This window comes from Peromyscus maniculatus, chromosome 14 (genome assembly GCF_049852395.1).
Source record: "Peromyscus maniculatus bairdii isolate BWxNUB_F1_BW_parent chromosome 14, HU_Pman_BW_mat_3.1, whole genome shotgun sequence".
In the NCBI taxonomy this organism is placed as follows: domain Eukaryota; kingdom Metazoa; phylum Chordata; class Mammalia; order Rodentia; family Cricetidae; genus Peromyscus; species Peromyscus maniculatus.
In genome coordinates, this window is record NC_134865.1 from 50,897,332 (window position 1) to 50,920,583 (window position 23,252).

The 23,252-nt window shown below is 40.4% G+C and overlaps 1 protein-coding gene and 1 long non-coding RNA gene across 14 annotated transcripts in view; one reads left to right on the top strand and one right to left on the bottom strand.

The window, feature by feature from the left end:
• Positions 1-15,869, top strand: part of Gphn (gephyrin) — a 400,632-nt gene extending 384,763 nt beyond the window's left edge. For all 13 annotated transcript variants that reach the window (XM_076551603.1, XM_076551612.1, XM_076551606.1 and 10 more), the window contains 5 exons: positions 1,923-1,996; positions 7,021-7,085; positions 11,397-11,500; positions 13,783-13,879; positions 14,875-15,869. In XM_076551603.1, coding sequence (XP_076407718.1) covers positions 1,923-1,996; positions 7,021-7,085; positions 11,397-11,500; positions 13,783-13,879; positions 14,875-15,008 — 474 coding nt within the window. In that variant the 3' untranslated portion in view covers positions 15,009-15,869. The remainder of the gene's footprint in view (positions 1-1,922; positions 1,997-7,020; positions 7,086-11,396; positions 11,501-13,782; positions 13,880-14,874) is intronic.
• LOC143268517 (uncharacterized) lies at positions 4,497-11,403 on the bottom strand. Its single transcript, XR_013044584.1, has 2 exons — positions 11,212-11,403; positions 4,497-4,639 (listed from the first exon to the last, which is right to left on the bottom strand). It is a non-coding gene; the product is annotated as an uncharacterized LOC143268517 (long non-coding RNA).
• Positions 15,870-23,252: the final 7,383 nt, after the last annotated feature.

A 23,252-nucleotide genomic window follows, 5' to 3' on the forward strand; every position in this document is an offset into this window, starting at 1 on the left:
AGAGCCCTTTACCTCAAAAGTAAAGATAAAACTAACAGGAATTATTTAAACATCAGTGATAGAACCCAGAAAACAATAAAATAGCATAGCATTTCCAAAGTTCAAAAGAATGTACTGCCAACAGAGAACTTAAATCCAGAAAAATATCCCTTTGAAAATTAAGGTAAAGGAGAGAGCTGCCTAGCTGGTCAGTGTTCACCATGTAGGTATGAAGACTGAGGAGACAAAGGAGTGTAAGAGAGAGCTAGAAGATACAGGACTCTTGGATATGACGTTAATTAATAAAAATCAAGGGTTTATCCTAAAAACCAAGAATATGCTGAAGTATTCGAAAGTGATTTGGAGCTGGGTGATGGTGACCCACACCTTTAATCTCAGCACTCAAAAGGCAGAAGTGGATCTCTGAGTTCACGGCCAGCCTGGTCTACAGAGCAAGTTTTAGGACAGCCAGGGCTACACAGAGAAACCCTGTCTCGAGACCACCCCCTTAAAAAAAAATGGAAAAAAGGAAGACAGAAAGTGAGTTGGTCTGACACTCTCAAAGGATCTCACTCTTGCAGGGCATCGATGGAGTATGGTCGACCTACCAGGATTCAACTGATTCAGCTTCCCCCAGAAACCATCAGTTGTCTATAGTTTCTCAGCTAGGGGTGGGCTCATGAATCCACCCCCACTCTGTGATAGACTGTTGATTGGCTTGATCTTAAGAGCAGGTCTTATGCAGGCTACCACAACTCCTGTGAGTTCATGAGTACGTTGGTCCTATCATATGCAGAAGACACTGTATCACTTCTGTCCTTCCTGAACTCTGGCTCTTACAGTCTTTCTACCCCCACTTCGGCAATGGTCCCTGAGCCTTAGGAAGGGGGTGTGATATAGATGGTCCGTCTGTTGCTGGGCATTGCATTGACAATCCTTCTATGCACTTTGACCAGTATTGAGTTTCTGTGTTAACTAGTGTTCACTGCAAAAAGAAACTCTTGTAATGAGGCCTGATAGTTGCAATAATCTGTGGGTAATATGAAGTTGAAGGACAGTTTTATACTATATTCACTTAGCAGAATGATAATAGTAGGTTCACCATGGGGCCTGTAAGCTCCCAACCATAGGTTGTTAACCAGATTTATAGTACCAGGAATGTGTTTCTTCCAGTGAGATATGGCTTAAATCTAATCAGAAAGTGGTTGGTTAACTCTTAACATTTGTACCACTGTTGTCGCCATGGGCGTATCTTGCCATGCCAAACATAACTTGTTTTGTTTTGTTTGTCTTTCGAGACAAGGTTTCTCTGTGTAGCTTTGGAGCCTGTCCTAGAACTCACTCTGTAGACCAGGCTGGCCTCAAACTCACAGAGATGTACCTACCTCTGCCTTCCAGTGCTGGGCGTGTGCCACCACTACCCAGCTCAAACATAACTTCTTAAGACTACTTTATTTATGGTCTTTCTTGGTCAAAAAATTTTATCTCAGTAACAAAAACCCATCAAGTAAAAATATTACTATGGTTATTCTAGTTATTATCTTGCTTCTTCTACTAGATTATAATTTTCTTTGTGTTTTTTAAGTGTTATTATGGCTGGCCTTGAACAAGTGATTCTCCTACCTTCTCCTTTCAAGTGCTGGAATTACAGGTATTATGGTACCACCTCAGGCTCTACAATGTACCTTCTAGAGAGGCAGGAGAAATGTCACTTTTCTTTAGGTTATATCCCTTGAACCTCAATTAATACTCTACATACAAAAAGCACCCCAAAAAATTATTAAATGAGTGAATGAATGAGGAATAATTAGTTAAGCATATGAGCTTCATTAAAATAGCAATGATATTCATTTCAATCATAAATCAATTTTATTTTCATTAATGTGTTAAACGTCTGATAGTAAAATGTTTGAAAATAAAGTGACTGTTTTTCGTATTTGCAGGACTATCTCAAGCAGGTGCTGGACATTGATCTTCATGCTCAGATCCATTTTGGCAGGGTTTTTATGAAGCCAGGGTATGAAAATAATTTTATCTGATATATCAGGTTATTTGGATTGCTGTAACCAAGTTTTAAATGCTCTGTTTTTACACTTTTCATTATGGGGTACCCATTTTAATTAAATATTTTAGTACTAGAATCCTTTTCATATGTGCAGTTTCAGTTTGAAGTTGATTTTGTCTTATGAATCAATGAGTTTGGTATAAACAAAGCAAAGCAATTTTCTAACTTTGTTTCCTTTTTAATTACCATGTCTAGTGTCTTTCCCTCTCTTTCTCCTGCACCTTCATTCTTTTTAAAAATAGTTTAACATGAAATTTCTCAAATATACAGGGAAGTAAAAGAACAATGAACCCAAACACATGCCCATTACTGAAGTCAGGAACCACCAGCATGCATTTATATCTGCTTCATCAATTCCCCAACCTCTTTGTGGGGTGGTAGAGCTAGATTGTTTTAAAGCTAATTCTAGACATCATGTCATTTTCTTAAATCAGAAGAATAAGAACATTGGCCTATATAAATACAATAATAGTCTTATCTAACAAAAAATAATTTTTCATATTAGCTAATATCCTAGTCAATATCAAAGTATCCCAAATGTCAAGAGAAAGAGTGCTTTTTAATAATTGTTCTAATTCAGGATTCAAGTAAAGTCTATTCTTTTTGCACTTAGTGATTAAATCTCTAACCTTTTGTTATTAGATATGAGGTCTGTTGAGGGTGGTGGTGGTGGTGGTGGTGGTGGTGGTGGTGGTGGTGGTGGTGGTGGTGGTGGTGGTGGTGGTGGTGGTGGTGATCTCGGGGTATTTTGGTTTTGTTTTTTATTTGCATCATTGACTTGTTGGAAAAACTAGATCACTTTTCTTGTCTAGTAGAATGATTCTTTCTTGGTAATCTGAACATATTTTCTCTATCTGATATCAGTAGAGACCTAGGTCCAGACTCAATTGCTTCACATAACTACTTCATAAAGGTCTTTAACATTGCTTCCCATTCTTTCCAAGAAGAAAATAAAATAACCATTAATGAAGATTTTCATAGTTCCTAAAAGCTAATAACTCTCAAGAAAGAGATGAAGGGAGAAGGTCCTATAGACTGTGAATCCTCAAAGAATGCCCAATAGCAGTGTTAAACACATTTGGTCTTCAAGCAGGAAAGCTGCGCTCTTAGATCCCCAGTACTCAGTATCTGTGAGTACTTGTTCACACTTCAGGGTTTGGAAGAGTGTGTTGGCATATGTCCAGGGTGTCACAGAAAACAATATTGATGCTTTGGCTCAGGATTATACCTTGCTAGGGACTCATATGAACCATGACAAAGAGTGGCGTGGGAGCTTAACATTGTTGTAAGTAAACTGTGGGAAATAAAGGCATTTTTGAACCCAGTTCCCCAAAGTCAAATATCAGCCTGCTCTCCCAGCATCATCCCCAAGGGGATTAGGCTTTACCTTCATAATTTAACCTCATTTAGTACAAAGTTAGGATTAGTCCTAAAGGGGCTAGAAGAATGGTTCGGCCATTAAGGGCACATGCTGTTCTTGCAGAGGACCTTGGGTTCCCAACACCTATATGGTAGCTCACAACCATCTGTAACTCTGGTTCCAGGAGAATCCAACACCTTCTTCTGGCCTCTGCAGACAAAAGGCATGCACATGGTGAACAGACATATATGCAAGCAAAACACTCATACACATAAAATAAAATAATTTTTTTTAAAAAAGATTAACCCTATGGTGTTCTCAATTTTATAGGATTCTTGGCAGTATATTTCTGTACATGGCTATTGAATGTATCCCCAATCTATCTATTGCTGGAAAAACCCCTTTGTTAATGAAACTGTGAGGTTTGGATCATTCTACTAAGAATAGCATTTTGGGCCAGCAAGCTGGCTTAGTAGGTAAAAGCACTTGCCAACAAGCCACCAGAACCCAGGCAGAAGGGAAGAGAAAGAATTGAGTCCTGAGGCTGTCCTCTGACTTGTACATGCATGCTGGCACGCACATGCACAGGCACAAAACAAGTAAACACCAGCCTATCATATGCTAGTGTTGTATGCTGAGCTTTCCCTGTCCCTTTGGACAGCGGGGATTTGATTAGAGCACAGAAGACATCCTCAAAGCATGTCAGTGTACTTCTCACTGATCTCAAACATAGATTTGATCTTTGCCTTTGGAGGGAAAGAAACTGATATAACTTGTTTTCAAATGTGGAAAATTATTTGTGACGTCTATAGTGTTAAACACAGCTTGTAGTGGTGATTTTTGTACTCTTTAGTTCATTGTTTACCACTCTCCACTTTAGGAGTGCTTCAGTTCCTCAGGCTTCTTCTCTAAAATCCTTTCACTTTGGGACCTCAATCAGATCAATTCTGTTCAGTCTGATTTCAGAATAATCAGTATGTGTTGGATTCCAACACACGTCCAGCAACAAGATCCTTGTGATAATACTGGCTGAGGATAAAATGTTCTGTTGTAAATACGATCTTAAGTGAGTACCTTTGGAGAAATTACCTCTTTAGGGTGTAAAAGAAAATTTAAAGTGCCCTTATACTTGATATTGTCTTTAAATACATATTATCCATGAGCTGCTTTGCTACAGCAGAGTGGCTTGGAAATTTAAGTGGTCTTCCTTTAGCTGGCCAGAATCTTCTACTTACCTAAATGTAAGAAGAACTTGTAAGTAATTTGTTCTACTTGCTGGTGGAACAAAAAGAAACAAAATCAAGTAAGTTAGCTTTGCCCTTTCCACATACAGCAAATATAATTATGTCTTTGGTTTCAAAGACAAAGATGCTCAGGCAACTGGGTAGATGCCTCGGTCAGTACAGTGCTTGCCACACAGCATGGCGACCTGAGCTGAGATCCTCAGCACCACATCATATGTCGACAGGAAACAGAGGCAGGAGGATGCCAGCCAGTGAGCTACACATTAGTGAGAGCCTGCCTCAACAACTAGCATAGAAGAAGACACTTACTGCCAACCTCTGGCCTCCATATGCATACAACACACACATACACACACACACACACACACACACACACACACACACACACACACACACACACACACGCACGCAGAGGGGATCGGGGGAGGGAGGGAGGGAGGGAGAGAGAGATTGATCTTAAAAATATAAAGGAAAAAATACTTAGCCAAACAGTAACCAGATCTGCCATGGGTCATCTATGGCAAGTGTAGTTGTTCTCAAGAATGTTTCTGGGATCTTATTTTTATCAAACAGTAATAATCATTGCTGAGTTGCCTACCTATAATCTAATCTTGTTCTAGTATATAGCAAAGAATCAGGGAATAAGGAGGGAAAAAACAAAAAGAGAGGTCCCAAAGTCCAAGTACTAACTCTATTATAGATTATTCCATGCTGACTTTTTCCAGCATGAACCTTAAAGTTAAAATGACATTGGTTCAAAATATTTATTTTTACAAAAGTCTTAGAAGCTGAGTAAGATTGAACCAAATTTTTAATATGGTTTTAATATGGTTTCTTAGTTTCGGTTTTTCTCATCTACCAGATACTATGACAAATGTCATCTTTTGCTATTTCTGTGAATCTTAAATGAAATAATGAGTGTGATACATAAATGTTACCCTTAAACAATAATAATTGATCCTGTCATTATTGATGATAGAACTCTACAAATATGGAAGAACAGAAGTGAGATTCACAGGAACATAGCAACTTGAAATCACACTTTATAAAACAACCCAGTGTCCTTATGATCAAAATCTGACATCACTGTATTATAACAGATAATGTAGCTATAACTTATCCAGAGTGTACTGTTACTATATTATAGAAACAGTAATGAGCAAATGAGCTGGACTTTTTTGTTGGTTTTGTCTTTGTTTTTTTGTTTGTTTGGTTGGTTGGTTAGTTTTTTTTTCTTTTTGTTTGTTTGTTTATTTTGTTTTTGTTTTGGTTTTTGGTCTTTTGAGACAGGGTTTCACTGTACATGTGGTCTTCTGACCTCCATACATTAGTTGTGACACACATACTCCCACAGTAAATAAGTTTAAAAAAATATTTTAAGATCAACCTATAAAATTGGCCCAAAAAATAAAACCATAATTTAGTGCTTAAAATAACTAATTTTTTACTCTTGGAAAGTTTTAGTGTTCCCTGAGAAGTTTGCATGACTCAGGTTTGATTAATATTTAATAGCCAAAATTTTATGTGACAATAGAGGGGGAAATATCACTATTCTCAACTGCCTACTCCATACCACGCACCCTTCTCGCATTTCCCATGAAAGTTGATGTCAGAATCTTGAGGAAGATTGCTTTAGCTTTGTTCTAGCCGTGGAGTTTTGTTTATTTATAGTACAAAAGCATCTTTGATAAGTAGGAAGTTTTTTAATGGTTATTGCTGAGTGTCATCTCTAAAAGATAAGAGGGTCTATAGAGACACCTCTGTGGTTAAAAACATTGGCTGCTCTTGCAGGGGACTCGGGTTCAGTTGCCAACACCCACATGGTGGCTTACAGCCATCCGTATTTTCAGTTCCAGAGGACCCAATGCCTCCTTGGTCATTGCATGCATGTGGTGCACATACATACATACATACATACATACATACATACATACATACATACAGCAAAATACTCATACACAAAAATACAATAGTAGATCTTTAAAAATAATTAAGATCAGAGATAATTCATCTTGAACAAAGATACTTGAACAAAGATCAATCTTGTGATAAGAGGACTGTTTTAAATCTCCAACAAAACACTATCAACATCATTGAGTGGAGGGATGGGGACATTGGAAAACATGAGAATTTGGAATATGTTCCTATGTCACTGAGAATAAGAAAAAATGTAAAGTACAGAAAATTGGGAAGTTTGAATACTTGAAACAGATGGTACTAAAGCAATTGACTTGAGTAGAAAGCTTTAGAGGCAAGTCAACAAAAGAGTTTTATATGGTAAATGAATCACTCAACAAGAAAATTAAAGCACTCAGATTTACCTCTTCCATTACTTAGCAATCACAAACAAGTATACTCTTTTTTGTTTCTAGCTTGCCAACAACATTTGCAACTTTGGATATTGATGGTGTAAGAAAAATTATATTTGCACTACCAGGTAAGAATCATTAAAATTATTTTCTCCATTTTCTAGAAAAATGATCAAAAAAAAATTTAGGCTTCTCAGATGTCCAGTCTCTAATCAACATCACTTGATTTATAACGCGAACAGCCTTACTAATTGGCAGGTCACTTACCTTCTCTGAGGCTAGTTTTTTACTATAGAACAGGAATAATACCTCGTCAGACCAGAACATTCTTTCCAGGACACAGTCCTTAGCCTAAGATGATATCCAAATATAAGTGGGCAGTCTAATTCAATCTCACAATTAGAAGTACTGTCAAACATGAAACTACTAGATCACATGTAGCAGGTATGTCTACACATTAAGTGCAGCACTCAGGTGGCTGAGGAAGGAAGATCATGAAATGAGGCCAGCCTGGGCTACATAGCAAGACCTTGCTTGTCTGGATGCAAACAAGCACAGCTGTGCTTCTGGCCTTGGGATGATTAGGGCCTGGGGAAAGGAGGCAGAGTTGCTGAGCCTGGTACACCTCATCCGAGCGTTCACGTGTCACCTGTCTGACATCAGCATCACCACCTAACTCCCACTCGGGCAGAAACTTGAGTGTTCAGACTGTAGAAGAACCAAGGTGGTCCAGTTTCTAAGAACTTACTAATCCAGTTTTTATTACTTACAGCCATGCATCTTAAGTCTTTATGAATCCTGAAAATTTTTAAATTGGTTTAGAACTTTATGTATCTACTTGTTATTTTTTAAAACTATCCTTTAATTATACCTGTAATTTCAACTCTAGTGAGGCTGATGCAGGAGAATCACCACAGGTCAAAGCAAGCCTTGGCTATAAAGACCTAGTCCTAAAAAATAAAATCCTGTAATAGTTCTGCTCAAGACCCTATTTTGTTAACACCAATTCTTCAGAAAAGTAACTACTTATCCTTTCAGACTCACAAATCTCACGGGATTCGGAGATTTATTTGCTTTTTATATTCAGTGAATCTCAAAATAGAATTATATATATATAAAAGAAGCAGGCAGAAGAATTTCAAGTCTTAATATTTTAAACCCTATCCATAAGTATAAAAATAGACTGTGTCATGCAGAAAATATTAAGACGAAATGTAAATAAAGCAACCTCAAATATCTGTGGCATACGACTAAACCTAGGACCTTTAATGTTCTCTCAGATACTCTTAAAAATATTTTATGAAAAATTAGTTCCTGTTCCTAGCTTCATTTTATCTGCTAAAAGAGACTGCTTTCTCCATAGGTGTGATTCAACATATAGACTAGACTAGCAGTGATACCAGAACAAAGATCACACGTACACACACATTAAAAAGAAGACAAAAGAACCCAGATACATAAACCAGTAGACTAGTGTAAAGGATGCAAGAGTAAACCCACAGAGCTACAGCCAACTGGCTCTTTTACTATTCTATTGTTTTTAATTATGTATACGCAAGCATGTCAGTGTGTGGGAACAAACTCATGAGTGCAGATGCCAGCAGAGACCAGAAGCATCTGGCCCCCAGAGCTGGAGTTACAGGCTCTTGTGAACTGTCTGACGTGGGCGCTCAGAACCACATTTGGGTCCTCTGGAGAGAAGTATGTGCTCTTAACCACTGAGCCATCTCTTCAGCCCTGACAGTCAACTGAATTTTGACAAAAGGTGCAAAAACAGATGTTGGAGGAAAAAGAGCCTCTTTAACAAATGGTTCTGGAAATTGGGTGTCTACATAGAGAATGAAACTAGGTCCTGTCCAGGTCAGTACAGAAGAGATGGAAACCTTAATGGAAGACCCAGAACTTTGAAACTGCTATGGGAAACAGTTCAAGACAGAGGCATAGGCAAGGGCCTTGTAAATAGGACTCCAGTAACACAGGAACTAATAACAAGAATTGATCTATGGAATTATATGAAATTAAAAGGCAAAAAGACACAACAGAGTAGTGTTGTGTAGCACATGACAGGGGATTGAGATCTGGAATATGTAAATAAATCAAAAATGCCAAAGTAACCAAATCAATATATGGATGAATGAATTTCACAGACAATTCTCAAAATAAATGGAAGAAAACGTTCAGCATCCCTAGCCATCAGGAAATGCAAATTAAAATTGCATTGATACTCCGTTTCACCCCAGTCAGAATGGCTATCATCAAGGAAATAAACAAACAAATAAAAGCAAGGACATAAGTTAGCTCAGCTACTGTGAAAATCAATGGAGGTTCTGAGAGAGAGAGAAAACTAGAAAATGGAAATACCGTACAGCCCTGAATCTAAATCAGCATGAAACAGAGATCTCTTCACAGCCATATTCACTATAACAGCAGTATTCATGGGAGCCTAGTCTTGAAGTCCATCCGCAGGTGAATGGATTCAGAAAACGTGGTATAGATGCACAGTGGAATGGATTTGAACACAAAGAATGAAATTACTTCATTTTTAGGAAAATAATAAAGTTACATATCACTATGATAAGCAAAATAAGCCTGATTCTGAGAGACAAATATATAGTTTCTCTGTGCAGAATCTAGATTTAAAAAATAAAAGACTTTAAAGAAGAAGGAAGTTGTTTTTCAAGACGAAAGGGAACAACAGGAATGAGGAGGGAGGGAGAGGAGAGAGCAGTGAGAGGGAGAACATCACATCACATGCGTGCATGAAAATGTCACCATCCATCCCAGTCTTGTGTGCAGTGTAAATATGCGGACAGAGGAGAAATCTATATAAATTAAATATCTCTTCCTAGCTACTGGTACAAGAGAACTGAAGGTGTGGTTTCGTCAGGTAATTGGATAGCTTGGCCCTTGTCTCTTACTTTGAGGACAGAATTAGCAGTACTTGAGGAAAGGGGGAACCTAAAATAAGACAGCTGGTTCCCCACTGCCAATACCAACCCGCATCATCGCATACAACTGTATAACAGAAATAGGATTTTAGAACTAGAATGGGCCTGAAGAATCACATCCTCCTTGCTAAAGAGAAAAATGAAGTTTTGTGGATGAGTGTAGTCAGATTCATAAGGGTTGGTGGTGCACAACTGTAATCCCCACCCCTGGAAAGCTGAGTTTACCTTAAATCCACGGGCAGCCTGAAGGTTCATAGCAAGACTGTATCAAAACAAAACAACATTTGGGGCTTGTCAAAGTTGTCCAGCTTTGAGTACAGCTTGAGCGTTAGTTAAGGCTACCACACAAACCATAGGAATCTCTTCTTGGTAGTGCTGTGATTTTTTAACATAGCCACCCCCTTCCCTTTGAAGTACACGTCCTATCTAGATTGATTTCTCCTGGAGAGGAAAGCTACATTTCTGAAATTCTCCAGATAACTTTAAAGAACTTGATGTTCGTCACAGTCTGCTCCAGCTGCTCTGCTGCCGTAGGTGCACCCCCGATGGACAGTTCAAAGATGGGAAGTGATTTCCTCACAGTTCTAAGAAATCCAAAGGGAAGGTGGCTGCAGTGCTGTTCTCTGGGGCTTCTCTCTGCTCCGCGGCCAGCTGCCTTCCGAGTCCCACGGCCTCGCCTCTGACGTGTGCTCTTGTGCTGCCTCTTCCGCCTTCTACAAGGACGCCAGCTCTCCTACGTGAGGGCCCAGTCCTACGCCCCACTAAGCTTAATCGCCAAGGCCCTGTTCCTCAGATACACTGAGCACAGAGCTTCCTAGTGGGAGCTGAAGTTGCAGTTCACACCATAATCTTACTCATCTTGAAGTCTTTTATAGCTGGAGCCATTTGGTGCCCTATTTTAAACTTAAAGATGTGTCTGGATAAAGATGATTATAAATAAAATTTCATATCTGTATTTTCTTTGTATCATATTTCTACAGTAGAAATGCGTAAAATAACAAGAATATATATTAAAATTTTTAAACTTATGAAAATTGAGTTAGTTGGTACTCAGTGTGAGAGTATGTGTGCCTTACACACAGGCAGCCCAGGGTCCAGTGTCTACCTCTCCACCCACAACTGTATACACACATACACACACACACACACACACACACACACACACACACACACATACTCACATACTCACATACTCACACACAATGGCTTTCAGTACAAGGCTCTCAGGAAACCAGAAATGGTGTCTAAAAGCTGAGTATCAGACCTCTTTGTAATTTCATGGATGACCAAAAGGTTCAGTTCTTACCCACTGTAGCATGTGGTTAGCTGTCCCTCTGTTCTGTCCTTCTGTTGGATTCAGAGTGGTTCAGAAGTAGACTAAAGGTCAGTCACTTGTATCATGTTCTATCATACCTGACTGTGTAGACAGATATAATTATCTGATGAATCTTTATGTGGTGTAATATAATTAACTATTTGGTTGACTTTCAGGAAATCCTGTATCAGCTGTGGTCACCTGCAACCTCTTTGTTGTACCTGCACTGAGAAAGATGCAGGGTATCTTGGATCCTCGGCCAACCATCATCAAAGCCAGGGTAATGTTTCCTAATGACCGGAAACCAAAATTGATAACAACTGTGCAAAATAGATGCCTAGAATTTCATGTTTGTTTTCTCATAAATGTATTAATATTCTTTCCTTTGTGATGGAAAGTAGAAGGGAAGATTTACTTTTATTTCCCTCCAACATAAAGAGAGATAGCTCAGAAGTCAAATACTGGCTGCTCTGCCAAAGGACCTCGGTATAATTCCCAGCACCCACATGGCAGCTCACAACTTCTGTTACTCCAGTCCCAGGGGATCTGATGCCCTCTTCTGGCCTTCTCCTCAGGCATTATACATACATGGCACACAGATATACACATAAAAATAAATAAAATGTCTTAAAGTTTAAAAGTACTTAAAAGAATCCAGAGAGCAAGTCTTCAAATGTCTAGTGGGTCCTAAGAACAAGCCAGCAAACAGAAAAAGCCTGCACCACACACTAGACTGTGTGGAGTAAGAGATAAGATTGTCTCCCCAGCGAAGTTCATAGAGGACAGGAGTTAACCTGCTTGTTTGTATGTAGTTGCTCTTCAAAAAATTCAAAAAGTGCAATCAAAGGACTAAAAGACTGGCCTTTCAGGAGGAGAAGGCGAATGTCCTGTTCAGAACAGCATTAGTCAGACCGGGCTGTATACTACAATAAGAGTCCTTTCTCTACCCACACTATTGATTTAACTTACCACTCAACCAATTATACATTTTCTGTATTACTAACAAATGACTATCTGACATCGTAACCTATAGAACCAAGTTATTACTTTTCAAAAGTTTTAAAGTAACTACATATGACATAATTCTATGCTTAGTTGACCAAAAGAATATAAAACAGAAGAGGTGCTGGAGAGATGGCTCAGTGGTTAAGAGCACTGGCTGTTCTTCCAAAGAACCCAGGTTCGATTCCCAGCACCCACATAGCAGCTCATAACTGCCTGTACCTCCATTTTCAAGGGATCCAACACCTTCACACAGACAAAACATGAATGTGCATGAAATAAAAATAAATAGATAAAACACAGAAGAGGAAATAGTAATAAAATATTATTAAGGATACATAGTATAAAAACATCTAAGACAACTGGCAAGTTCAGCAGGTAAGGGCACCTGCTGCCAATCCTGAAACCTGCGTTCAATCCCTGGGCCCCACATGGTGGAGGGAGAAAACTGACTTCCTAAAAGTTGTCCTCTGACCCCAACATGTGCCCTGTGGCACTTGCGTGTGCACATGGACACATATATATAAAATAAAAACATTTTTGAAAATCTAGGCCATCAGCAGTCTTAACACTGATACTTTTATTGCTGGGGATTTGTGAATGAAAGAAGATAATAGTATCTTGTTTCCCTAAAATATCATTTAAAATCAACTAACCGGGCATAGTGTCCTGTGTGTCGAATCACCCCTACCCCCAAATGGAGCTTCCTTTTAGTAATCACAAGGAAATGGTCTTAGAATTGTAAGCAAAGGAAGAAACAAGAGAGATGGAGGGAGAGGAAGGGAGAAAGGAGAGCAGGAAGGAAGGCTAGCATGAATGGAAAAGAATTATGTTCAGATCAAAAAGTCAAAGTCCTAACAGACTCACACAGCCAACCCAGTAATGGAGAATTTACTTTTTCACACTTGCTAAACTGAGGAAGCAGGAAAAATCCACATTGTTCTAAGAGACACATGGCTTATCCAACACAGCAAAGTCCTTAGGAATCCTTACATTTATTTAATTTTAACGTCTACCAACTCTTCCTTAAAATTGGAGAACACACACAGATAGAAACTAAGAGAAAAGCACAAAATAATTTAGGAGAAATAGGAAGCTATTCTACCAGCAAACAAATATAAGCAATATGAAAAAGCCTGTTCCTTGTATGTTGAAAATAGTTCTATAAGTGGGTAGATGAATAATGCCTAGCACATATGAAATCTACAATGATATTGCTGGATGGATGAACATTGAATTTGTTTGTTAAATCTACCTCCTTTCCTTCAATATTGACATATCACTTCAGTTTCTCATTTCATAGGTCCAAGATCATTATAACCCATAACAATAGACTTTACATTTTTCGTCTGTCTTTTCTCCCATTATGAACACTGGCTTCTTAGCATTCTTTCTTCTTTACATAGCAGTCAGCCTCTGGACTTCTGCAGTAAAACAAGATGGAAATGACAGAAATAGTAGACTGACAAGGACATGATCTGTCCAGGCTCACTATTTCTTTGAAACTCTGAGAAGTGATTAGGTGACCAGGTTAAATCTCTTTGCCTCTTTATGCTGTAGTTGTCGTGTGACGTAAAGCTGGACCCTCGCCCAGAGTACCACCGGTGTATACTGACTTGGCATCACCAAGAACCACTGCCCTGGGCCCAGAGTACAGGTCAGTCATTCACACCTGCACACCCACAGAGGTGCCTCTGCACTCATTCTGAAAAACAAACCACAATAACAACTCTGTCAATCATGTCTTCTCTTTGGTGATAATGAAATGAATAATTGTTGTGCACTTCTTTTTTTGAAAGATTAGATGAAATAAGTTGTTCTTAAACAATGTTTCCTTATTTCATTGAGCCATATTTTCTAGATAAATATTTGAAATATATAACTAGAATTACAGATTTTGATCTGTTAGTTCAAGCAGCCCTCTGAACATGACTGGTGGGTAGGAAAGGAGAGCACAGGAGCTGTGTTACCCTGAAATGTGAAAGAGAGCCAAATGTATAAGATGATCTTTATGGACCCTACTATGCCCTAGATACTGGTAGATTTTAAGGACAAAGTCATGTCAATAATTCAGAGTTCTAGCTCTGAAGTATAAAGCTCTCGACAAGTTTTCTAGCCATATTTTGCCCACATTTTGGTACAGCTCCACAAAAAAACCCTGTGTCAACTGCAAACATCCACTACCAGTGACTCAGTTCAGGAGCCTTCATCATCACAGAGTTCTGCATGCACGGTGGCTACCAGCCAAGTTAGCAAGAACCTAGGCCCTGTACCTCAGACCTTTTGCATCTTGCAAGAGTTAAATAAGAGAGTTCATAAAATGTCCATAAAGCACCTAAATGGTAGCTGCTGTTATTGCTATCCTTAAGTTTCTAAAAGGATTTATTTTTACACAAATACAAATTCACCCTGAAGTGAGAATTTCCGTGGCATTTTCAATGGCTATAAGGTACTATTTTATTCTTTAAAAAATATCTAATATTTGTTTTTAAAGTTTTGGTGAGAAGGTGAAGGATCTAGGACATACATTTCACCTGGAAAGGTACTGGGAAGACTCATCACCTCTCTCCCCGGAGCCCTGCACTCCATTTGCTGGCCTCTCCATGTACTTCCTGATGCCTGTGCTGCAGTAATGAGAGTATTTCATTCCAGGTAATCAGATGAGCAGCCGTCTGATGAGCATGCGCAGTGCCAATGGATTATTGATGCTACCTCCAAAGACAGAGCAGTACGTGGAACTCCACAAGGGCGAGGTGGTTGATGTCATGGTCATTGGACGGCTATGATGTTCACCAACAGGAGAAAGCTTTGATGCATGTCCACATATCATTGACTGTATCCTGTAATATGCAACGGCACAGCTAGTTTTTCTGATCTGGATAAAAGTTGATCTGTATAGTCAACATCTTGAACTATATTTCAAATGAATTTAAATACCTTTTAAAGAAAAAACACACCTAAGAATAAATCTTAACAGACAACTCTATTCTGATTATATCAAAGCAAAATTTTCCTTTCTTGCAAATTGCTTTGTGTGTTCAATGCTAGGTCTGATAGCGATAGCTTTTAGTAGACAGCGGTAGGTGCCTGCAGAACTTGTGTTTTCTCATCTTTAAATACAACTACTTATGCTCTTAATCAAGGCTGTCTGCTTCTTTATACTAGTGTAGGCAACACTTGGATTTCCCTTCTTAGTATGCTTCACAACTGCTTTACAGAGAGCTTTGGCTTGTTCTTTATCATGTATCTCGTGTTTATGTGCACCGTGCCAAAAGAGGAGTGACTGCGTGGAGGCCCCGCCCTGCGGCAAGAACCGGCCCTGCTGAGCACCCAGGGAAGTTCTCACCCTAGCAGCCTCATGGCACAGTACCTGCAGGCAGTAACTGGATACCTTTTATTTGAACAAACAAACTGGGGGAAATGCTTCCTTAAGTGCTGACAGCCTTTTTAACCAACACATTTAAAATTGTACAGAACAAAAATAAAATCAAAGACTGATCTTGTACAGATATTAGTGTTACCAGCATTCAAGTGGAAATCAAGAGCAAAAACAAAATAATGTTAAACAACTCTGTACCATAACATTTTCTGTAATGATACTAAAACTTAATGAATAAAAAAAAAAATCCTTGATCATTATTTAAAAATGTATTGTGCTGGCCTTGTTATTTAGAAAGGGAAGATTGTTACTCCACCTTGACAGAACTCTGCCTCAGTAAAAGAATACTTACCATAGCCTGTGGGAGAGTTAACTCTCTCAGTGTGTGAGAGTTAAACTGTGGGCTGATGCAACCTGTCTCCTGCTGTGGTGTTTAAGAAAGTACTGTCAGTAAGGAAGAGAACTGCCCGTCCTCAGGTTTCCTGCCGATGGCTGGATAAACAGTACACACAGCTAAAGGAAAGATGCTTTAGTACTTAGAAAAAAATAGTCTTCGCTTAGGTACCAACTTTGGATATGTACAGTTCTTTGAAGAGAAGGGAAAAATAAGTTATGAATCAAAACTTCAGATGAGTGCCTAGAATTTTGGTGGTTTTTTGTTTCTTGAGGCAGGGTCTCACTATATAGCCCTGGTTGTCCTGGAACAAAATTCATCTGCCTCTGCCACCCAAATGATGGGATTGAGAGTGTGTGTCGCCATAGCTGACATGAGGCATTTTTAAAATCATGTTTGGAAGAAAATAGAAATGTGGCGGTTTGGTGCCCTTTGAAACACACTCTACGATGGCTCCCCCTTTTTTGTTTTTGGTGGGTTGGTGGGTTGGTTGGTTGGTTGGTTGGTGGGTTGGTGGGTTGGTTGGTTGGTGGGTTTGATTTGGCTTTTTGAGACAGGGTTTCTCTGTGTAGCCCTGGCTGGCCTAGAAGTTGCTCTATAGACCAGGCTGGCCTCGAACTCAGAGATTGGCCTGCCTCTGCCTCTCAAATGCTGGATTAAAAGGTGTGCACCACCACTGCCTGGCTAGGATTTTTTTGGGGGTGGGGGAGGGTTTTAAGGCAGAGTTTCACTGTGTAGCTTTGGAGCCTGTCCTGGAACTCACTCTGTAGACCAAGCTGGCCTCGAACTCAGAGAGATCCACCTGCCTCTGCCTCCTAAGTGCTGGGATTAAAGGTGTGTGCCACTACTGCCCTACAGGATGTTTCTTTTAACAAGAACTTCAAGGTATTTTTCAAATGATATTAACAGGAAGACGCTATGTTCTAGAGTATGCTTAGTAAAACACACTAAGAAACAAAGTAACACATCACAATGGCAAAACTTGTACTTTTAATGACATTTGATATTGGGAGGTTAAAGTGAAATGTTCTATTGTTTTTCTTCTGTATGTACAGCTGAAGAAAAGAGTTAATAGAGGTCCAATGAAAACACAGTTCTTTACATTTGTTTAATAATAAGCACCTACTATGTGTGGAGGTCCAAAATATACCATACTACTACTCACAGAAACCAATAAAATGAAGTAGCTGCCCTGTACTCCACCAGGGAGCAAACAAAAGCTGTGCATGGAACTATATTGTATCTTCCATAATGTATGACAGAGTGAAACTGTGACAGACACCTCAATACCATCTTAGTTAAAGAGCTCCCGAGCTCCCTTGGTCCCCAGTCGTAGGATTTATGGCATATGGAGGTCCACATGTGTGGGCCTTAGTAAGTATTGTGCAGTGAAACATTAAGTGGCACTTACTGGATGCCAGGCATTGTTTAAAGCACTTCCTGTTTACTTTCACAACACCCCTGTGATTCCTATTACAGATAGAGAAACCCGGGCAGAAATGTGTCCATAGTCACACAGCACATACAAGAACAAGGTGCAAAGCTGTAGCCATGGCTCGAGTCCACTGAACTATAGAAACTGGTTGCTGAAAGATTGGGGCAAGCAGGGGGGTAGCATGTGTCAGACTGAGAATGTAAGGTTCTTGAATACCAAGTGAAGGCATCTGGATTTATTCTAGGGATAAAACTGTTGGAGAATCTTGACCAAGGACGTATATCAGAGCTGCACATTTAGGATGAATGTTCTGGAAGCTACAAGATCTGGTTAAACTAGAGGGAAGTAGAAGACACAAGCTTGAATGAGATCTGGACAGGGGCTGATAAGGAAAAGGGACGGGTGAACTCCCTGCTGGAGAGAACCGTGGGAAGGATTTATAACCGATACAAGTTCTGGAGAGGAAGCCGGAGAAAGGAGCCCATGTCTTCAGTCAGAAAATGCTAGACAACAAATGAGAAAATCAGAAAAATACATTTTGTGGAGGAGCATTTAGAAGTTCTGGTTAGGAGTTGAAAAACGTACAGGCTGGATACAACTCAGGAACTCATTCACATAAATGACCCATGAGGGTGAATTAACAAGCCAAGTGGACAGGGACTCAGGGTATTGAAGGAAGACTGGAATGAAAAATATTTGTAGAAGACAGAGACAGAAACACAACATCTCAACCCAAGACAGAGAATCTCAAGGAGAGAGAAGGAACAAAAATGAAGTCCCAAGAATATGAATGAAATTGGGAAAAAAAAAAAAGAGAATACTTATTAACTAAGCAGCCAATTATGAGCTGTAAGAGCAGAATCTCAATAGTGACATTGAAAATAATAGTCATATTAAAAAACAGAAATTGAATAATAATGCTTTGGAACCTGTATGTGAGAAGAGATGCTACTTCAAACTAATGACACTGTGGAAGTAGGTTCTGAGGAAAGAAAACAGCAGCTATGGGCATATAAAAATGTACTGATTCTAAGTGGAGGAGAGAAATGAAAGAAGGGCTGAGTTTAAGGACCCTAGCAGCCAAGTCAAGCTAGAAGAGAAAGCCATTTTTCTTTGAGAATTAGAAAATGGGGACGTAAGACATCTGAACCGGCTGCAGGGAAGTGTGGAGGTTATGCAGCAATGAACTGGTTCCACTTTGATTTGTTGGATCTGTTGGTCAGCGTCAATCTAGTCACATTTATTTTGCCAAAACTATCTAAGAATTACACATACACATTATATTCAAGTTCTCTTTGTCTTGGTAACCTAAACTTTAGTCAAATACTAGACAATACTTTCAGATTATTATAGCTGTACAGAAGTTAACCAGACTTGGGGGCTCTGTGCTTTGGTTTTTGTAAACTATATCACACAACGAAAAATAGAACATAAACAGATTGTTTTCCAAGTAAATGTTGTTAAGTGATGTTGCAAGTGGATTCTTTGGATGACTTCCATTTTTAAAATGCTTGGCTAACAAACAAACTTTGCAGCTCTAACCAGTTACCAACTCGTGATCTTCAAGAAACGTTACCGAGGTAAGCATTATCACCCTGAGTTATAGAAAGTAGAGGTGCGTGTCCACACAGAATCAAAGCAGACTGCCCTGTTAGTCTACTGATGGCCATTCCAAAACTAAACAAAATAACTGTATTCTAATACGCTTAGAAGTAAGTGTTAGGTTTCAAACCTGGCACAAATGACTGAGGTGCCCATTTAACATATCAAAGCAGACCTAGCCAGCAGGTTCTTCAGGCTATCCCTCAGTCCCTACCTGTTACAGGGTCCTCCTGGCTAGCATACCCTGCCCCTACCCTAAAATCTCCAGTCTAGGGGACTAGGCTACTCTTCCCTATATAATCCAGACATGTTCTACCTTTGGGCCTCCTGGCTGCAGCACCTGGTCCCCTGCTATCCCGTCTCCCTTCCCCTCCCCTTCTCCCCACATGGCACAACTAAGCCTGGTCCTGTCCACTCTGGACTCTCCCAGATGTCCCTGCCTCTACCAACGCTCTCTTATCTTTCTCCTCCACACCTAGGAACAGTCATGTCCTTTCCTTACCTTTTTACTTCTCTTTTTCATTCAGTAAGTACTGTACTTGACTCTGGAGAGAATCACATTGCTACAGAGAGAGTCCTCTGGTAAATTAGCCTAAAGCTGAAAGATTAAAAGGATTGCTCAATTCTGGCCTTTTTCTTTGTTTTTGTTTTGTCCATTTGTTTTGTTGTTGTATCAAGACAGGGTTTTTCTGTGTAGCTTTGGAGCCTGTCCTGAAACTCACTCTGTAGACCAGGCTGACCTCGAACTCACTGAGATCCGCCTGCCTGTCTCCCGAGTGCTGGGATTAAAGGCCACCACCACCCATTTCTGTCCATTTGTTTTTAAAACACAGTCTTACTATGTAGCACTGGCTGGCTGGGAACTTAGTATTAAACCAGGCTAGCCTCAGGCTTGCTGTAATCCTCCTGCTTCTGCCTCTGAGCACTAGGATTACAAATGTGTGCCAACCACACCTGGCTCATGTAAGTAATCTTTTATAATAATCCAGTTCATTTAAGAAACATCAACTAAGTTCATACAAGATGTTAGGCTCCATGGTAGGCACCAAGGATCTGAGGATTAATGAGAACTTCCTGATAACCAGTAACAAAGGCAAAGGTTGAGACAGAAAAAAAAGTCTAGATAAGGCAGTGGTTGGTTAAAAGAGTGAGTGTAGTCCTAAATCAGGTTCTGTTGTGCAGTCAAGATGCAGACCTTTGAGGAAAGGCAGAGATCAGTTGGTGACAGGGAGACAATAGGAGAGCAAAACACTGGATGTTGGTGACCTGGGAAGGCACACAAGAAGCAGACATCAGGGCTGATGGCAAGAGTCAACAACCACAAACACTAGGGCTAGGGTAGCTTCTAGAGAGCTTAAGGGATCAGGTCTGGAAACTCAGACTGTACACTCTTTACAGAGCTCGGTACTCCAGGGAGAGAACCCCTCATAGCTGCAGATTTAGAGAGTGCAAAAAGTTAGAATAAAATAAAATATCAAACAGTACAGTCTGTTGCTGTTGTCATGGCGACACACAGACAGACACAAGTCCCTTCTCCCTCCTCCCGATTCCCAAGTTCCTTCTGTCTAATGCCACCTATTGTGACAAAAACAGCTGGAGAGAGCTCCATCACACCACAGGGCAATAACCAAAGCAGATTTGGAGCTGGCAGGGCCTTGTTCACCTAGTGACAGACAATTCTCCAAACAGGTGACATTTGAGCTTATTATTTCTGAAACATGAAAATAAGCCTCACATGAGCAGGTGGGGGAGGAGCATTTCAGACAAGAAAGGAGAAAAGGAATGCAACTTCAGGAAGGAAGCCCTCAATGCAAGAGGGATGGGGGAGCATTCTGAAATACAGACCAGCAACACATGAGGCGGCCTGCCACCACAGAGGGAAGCTTGGGGCTTAGTACTCAATCCATCTCCTGCCTGCAGCATGTAAAACTGAGGCACCCGAGGACACTGCCTGTCAGGTAAACACCGGCTGATGCAAGGCATCATATTAGACAAAGGTGGTTGCAAACAGTGCATCTGTCTCCCATACCTGGTCCTCTCCTCGTATTCTGTTCCCTAGTTAAAGGCAGACTTGAAGCCAGAGTCCAAACTTGAGTCATCTTGCTGCTTTCTCAGCCCCCACACATTCAGTGAGTCACCAAATTCTGACTCTACTCACAGTTCCCAAATTAGCCCCCTCCTTTTCTTTACCTCCACCAGCACCTTGTTCTCAGCTTGCAGAATAGCTCTCCTCAAATCTTTCTTCTACATTGCTATTGGAGTGACCAAACCAGACTCTCCTATACAGACTTCCTTACAGGAAAACCTCTACAGCTGATAGTCCCAGGGCCCAGTTAGAGCATTCAAAGCTCTCCACAACACTTCCTCAACTTCAGTTTTTTTTCTCTGACACACCAGACTATTTTGCAAGCAGTTGCTCCCTCAAATCCAAGTCATCTGATGCCTTCTCTCTTTGTTCATACTGATTACTCTTTCAATATTTCTCGTGGGGATTAGAGGTGTGGCTCAGTGGCAGAGCACTTGTCTACCATGCACAAGGCCCTGAGTTGACTCTCTTGCACCACAGAAAAAGAAAACAGGAAAAGCTAAATGAAATAAGCCAGCTTCTAGCTTAGGCATTACCTCTTCCAGGAAACATCCCTAAAGCATCACATTGAACAAAGTGCCCTTCACCCATGTTCCCAGAGTCCTTCAGGCACCATTGAACCAGTCTGTTCACATGCTACTTTTTTTTTAATTTATTAAGAAATTTTATTATTCATTTTACAAACCAATCACAGACTCCCTCTTCCCTCCTCCCACCCCTCCAGCCTTCCCCCACCCAGCCACCCTCCATTCCCTCCTACAAGAAGGTAAGGCCTCCCCCCACCCCAGGGTGGGGAGTCAGCAGAGCCTGGTACAGTCAGTAGAGGCAGGTCCAAGCCCCTCCCCATACCTGAAGGCTCACATGCCAGTTTTGATGGTAAGTTCTTTCAGGGCAGATTCTGTTCATCTTGTAGCCCAGCGTGAGTTGGCGCCTTCAGCAGCAGGTGCTCAACACTAAACTGACCAACAGAACTAACATTGTACAGCTTCACCAGGAGCCAGCATCAGAAATAGGAAGAAATTTCCCTACTCCAAGCTTAGAACACAGTTGAGAAGACCCCTGCAGAGGCCCATTCTATGAAGGGCAAAGGCAGAGAACTGACGGGTCGTGCACCTTCCTTTGACCAGGTGCATATGCTTTGTGCATGTTAAAACTTTCACATCTAAAGGGAAATATTCAAATCATACCATTAATCCATAGTTTTCTCTTGATATATTTTAACCTCAAAAATCATTCAAGTAATACCGAAGGATTTCATCCAGATGCTTCAAAATTAATGTCATCAACAATGAAGAAATCAGATATATGCAAAATGTTTCCTAAACAGGATCATTGGTAAGTGGTGATCATGAAATAAACATGCTATGTGAGGGATGGATGGCATACTAGAGTTATGAATGGAGGAGAAATGTGTCCATCGGAGTCAGGCATGGTAGCACATTCATGTAATCCTAGCACGCTGGAGGCCAAGGCAACATACTGCTGCAAGGGTGAGGCCCACCTGGACTCCACAGCAAGAGCCTACTGAAAAAAATCATCCATCTGAAAATGGCACTCAGCATTAAAAAAAAAAAGAAGAAGAAAAAGAAAAAAAGAAAATGCAGCAGAACATCCAAAGCAAAAATAACAGGTCACCTGCTGGGGCCTCCACAGGGTCTGCTTTTTTCTGGAAACTCCTAGTCAGATGCAATCCCTGCTCCCAGAGCCTGTGCCCTCACACATTCTGAGCATGGCCCTCACCTCTGCTTCTGGAGAGGCTTCCTGATGCCAACACATCCACACCTGGTCTCCGGGGCCTGTTATGGTTCTCATTATAGCATCACTCAGACACTTCATGTTTATTCTGAGAAACCAAAATACTTTTTGGAGCCTGACAAAATCAAGCACTTGAATCTCGAACATAGAACATAGGGACCCAAGTGAAATGAATTCACCCAGGTAGTGTGGCTCCTCTCTTAGCCTATCCTCAGCTACCATCCCTCTATGTGCTTCATCATCCTCATTAGCAGTAAAGAAGGTACCAAGACACATTGAAGTATGATGGAATGCAGAGGACCTCCCAACACAGAGGGCAAGGACAAGCAACTCTGCCATGTTCTCAAGACAAAGGGGATGGTGTGTGATATTACTTTAC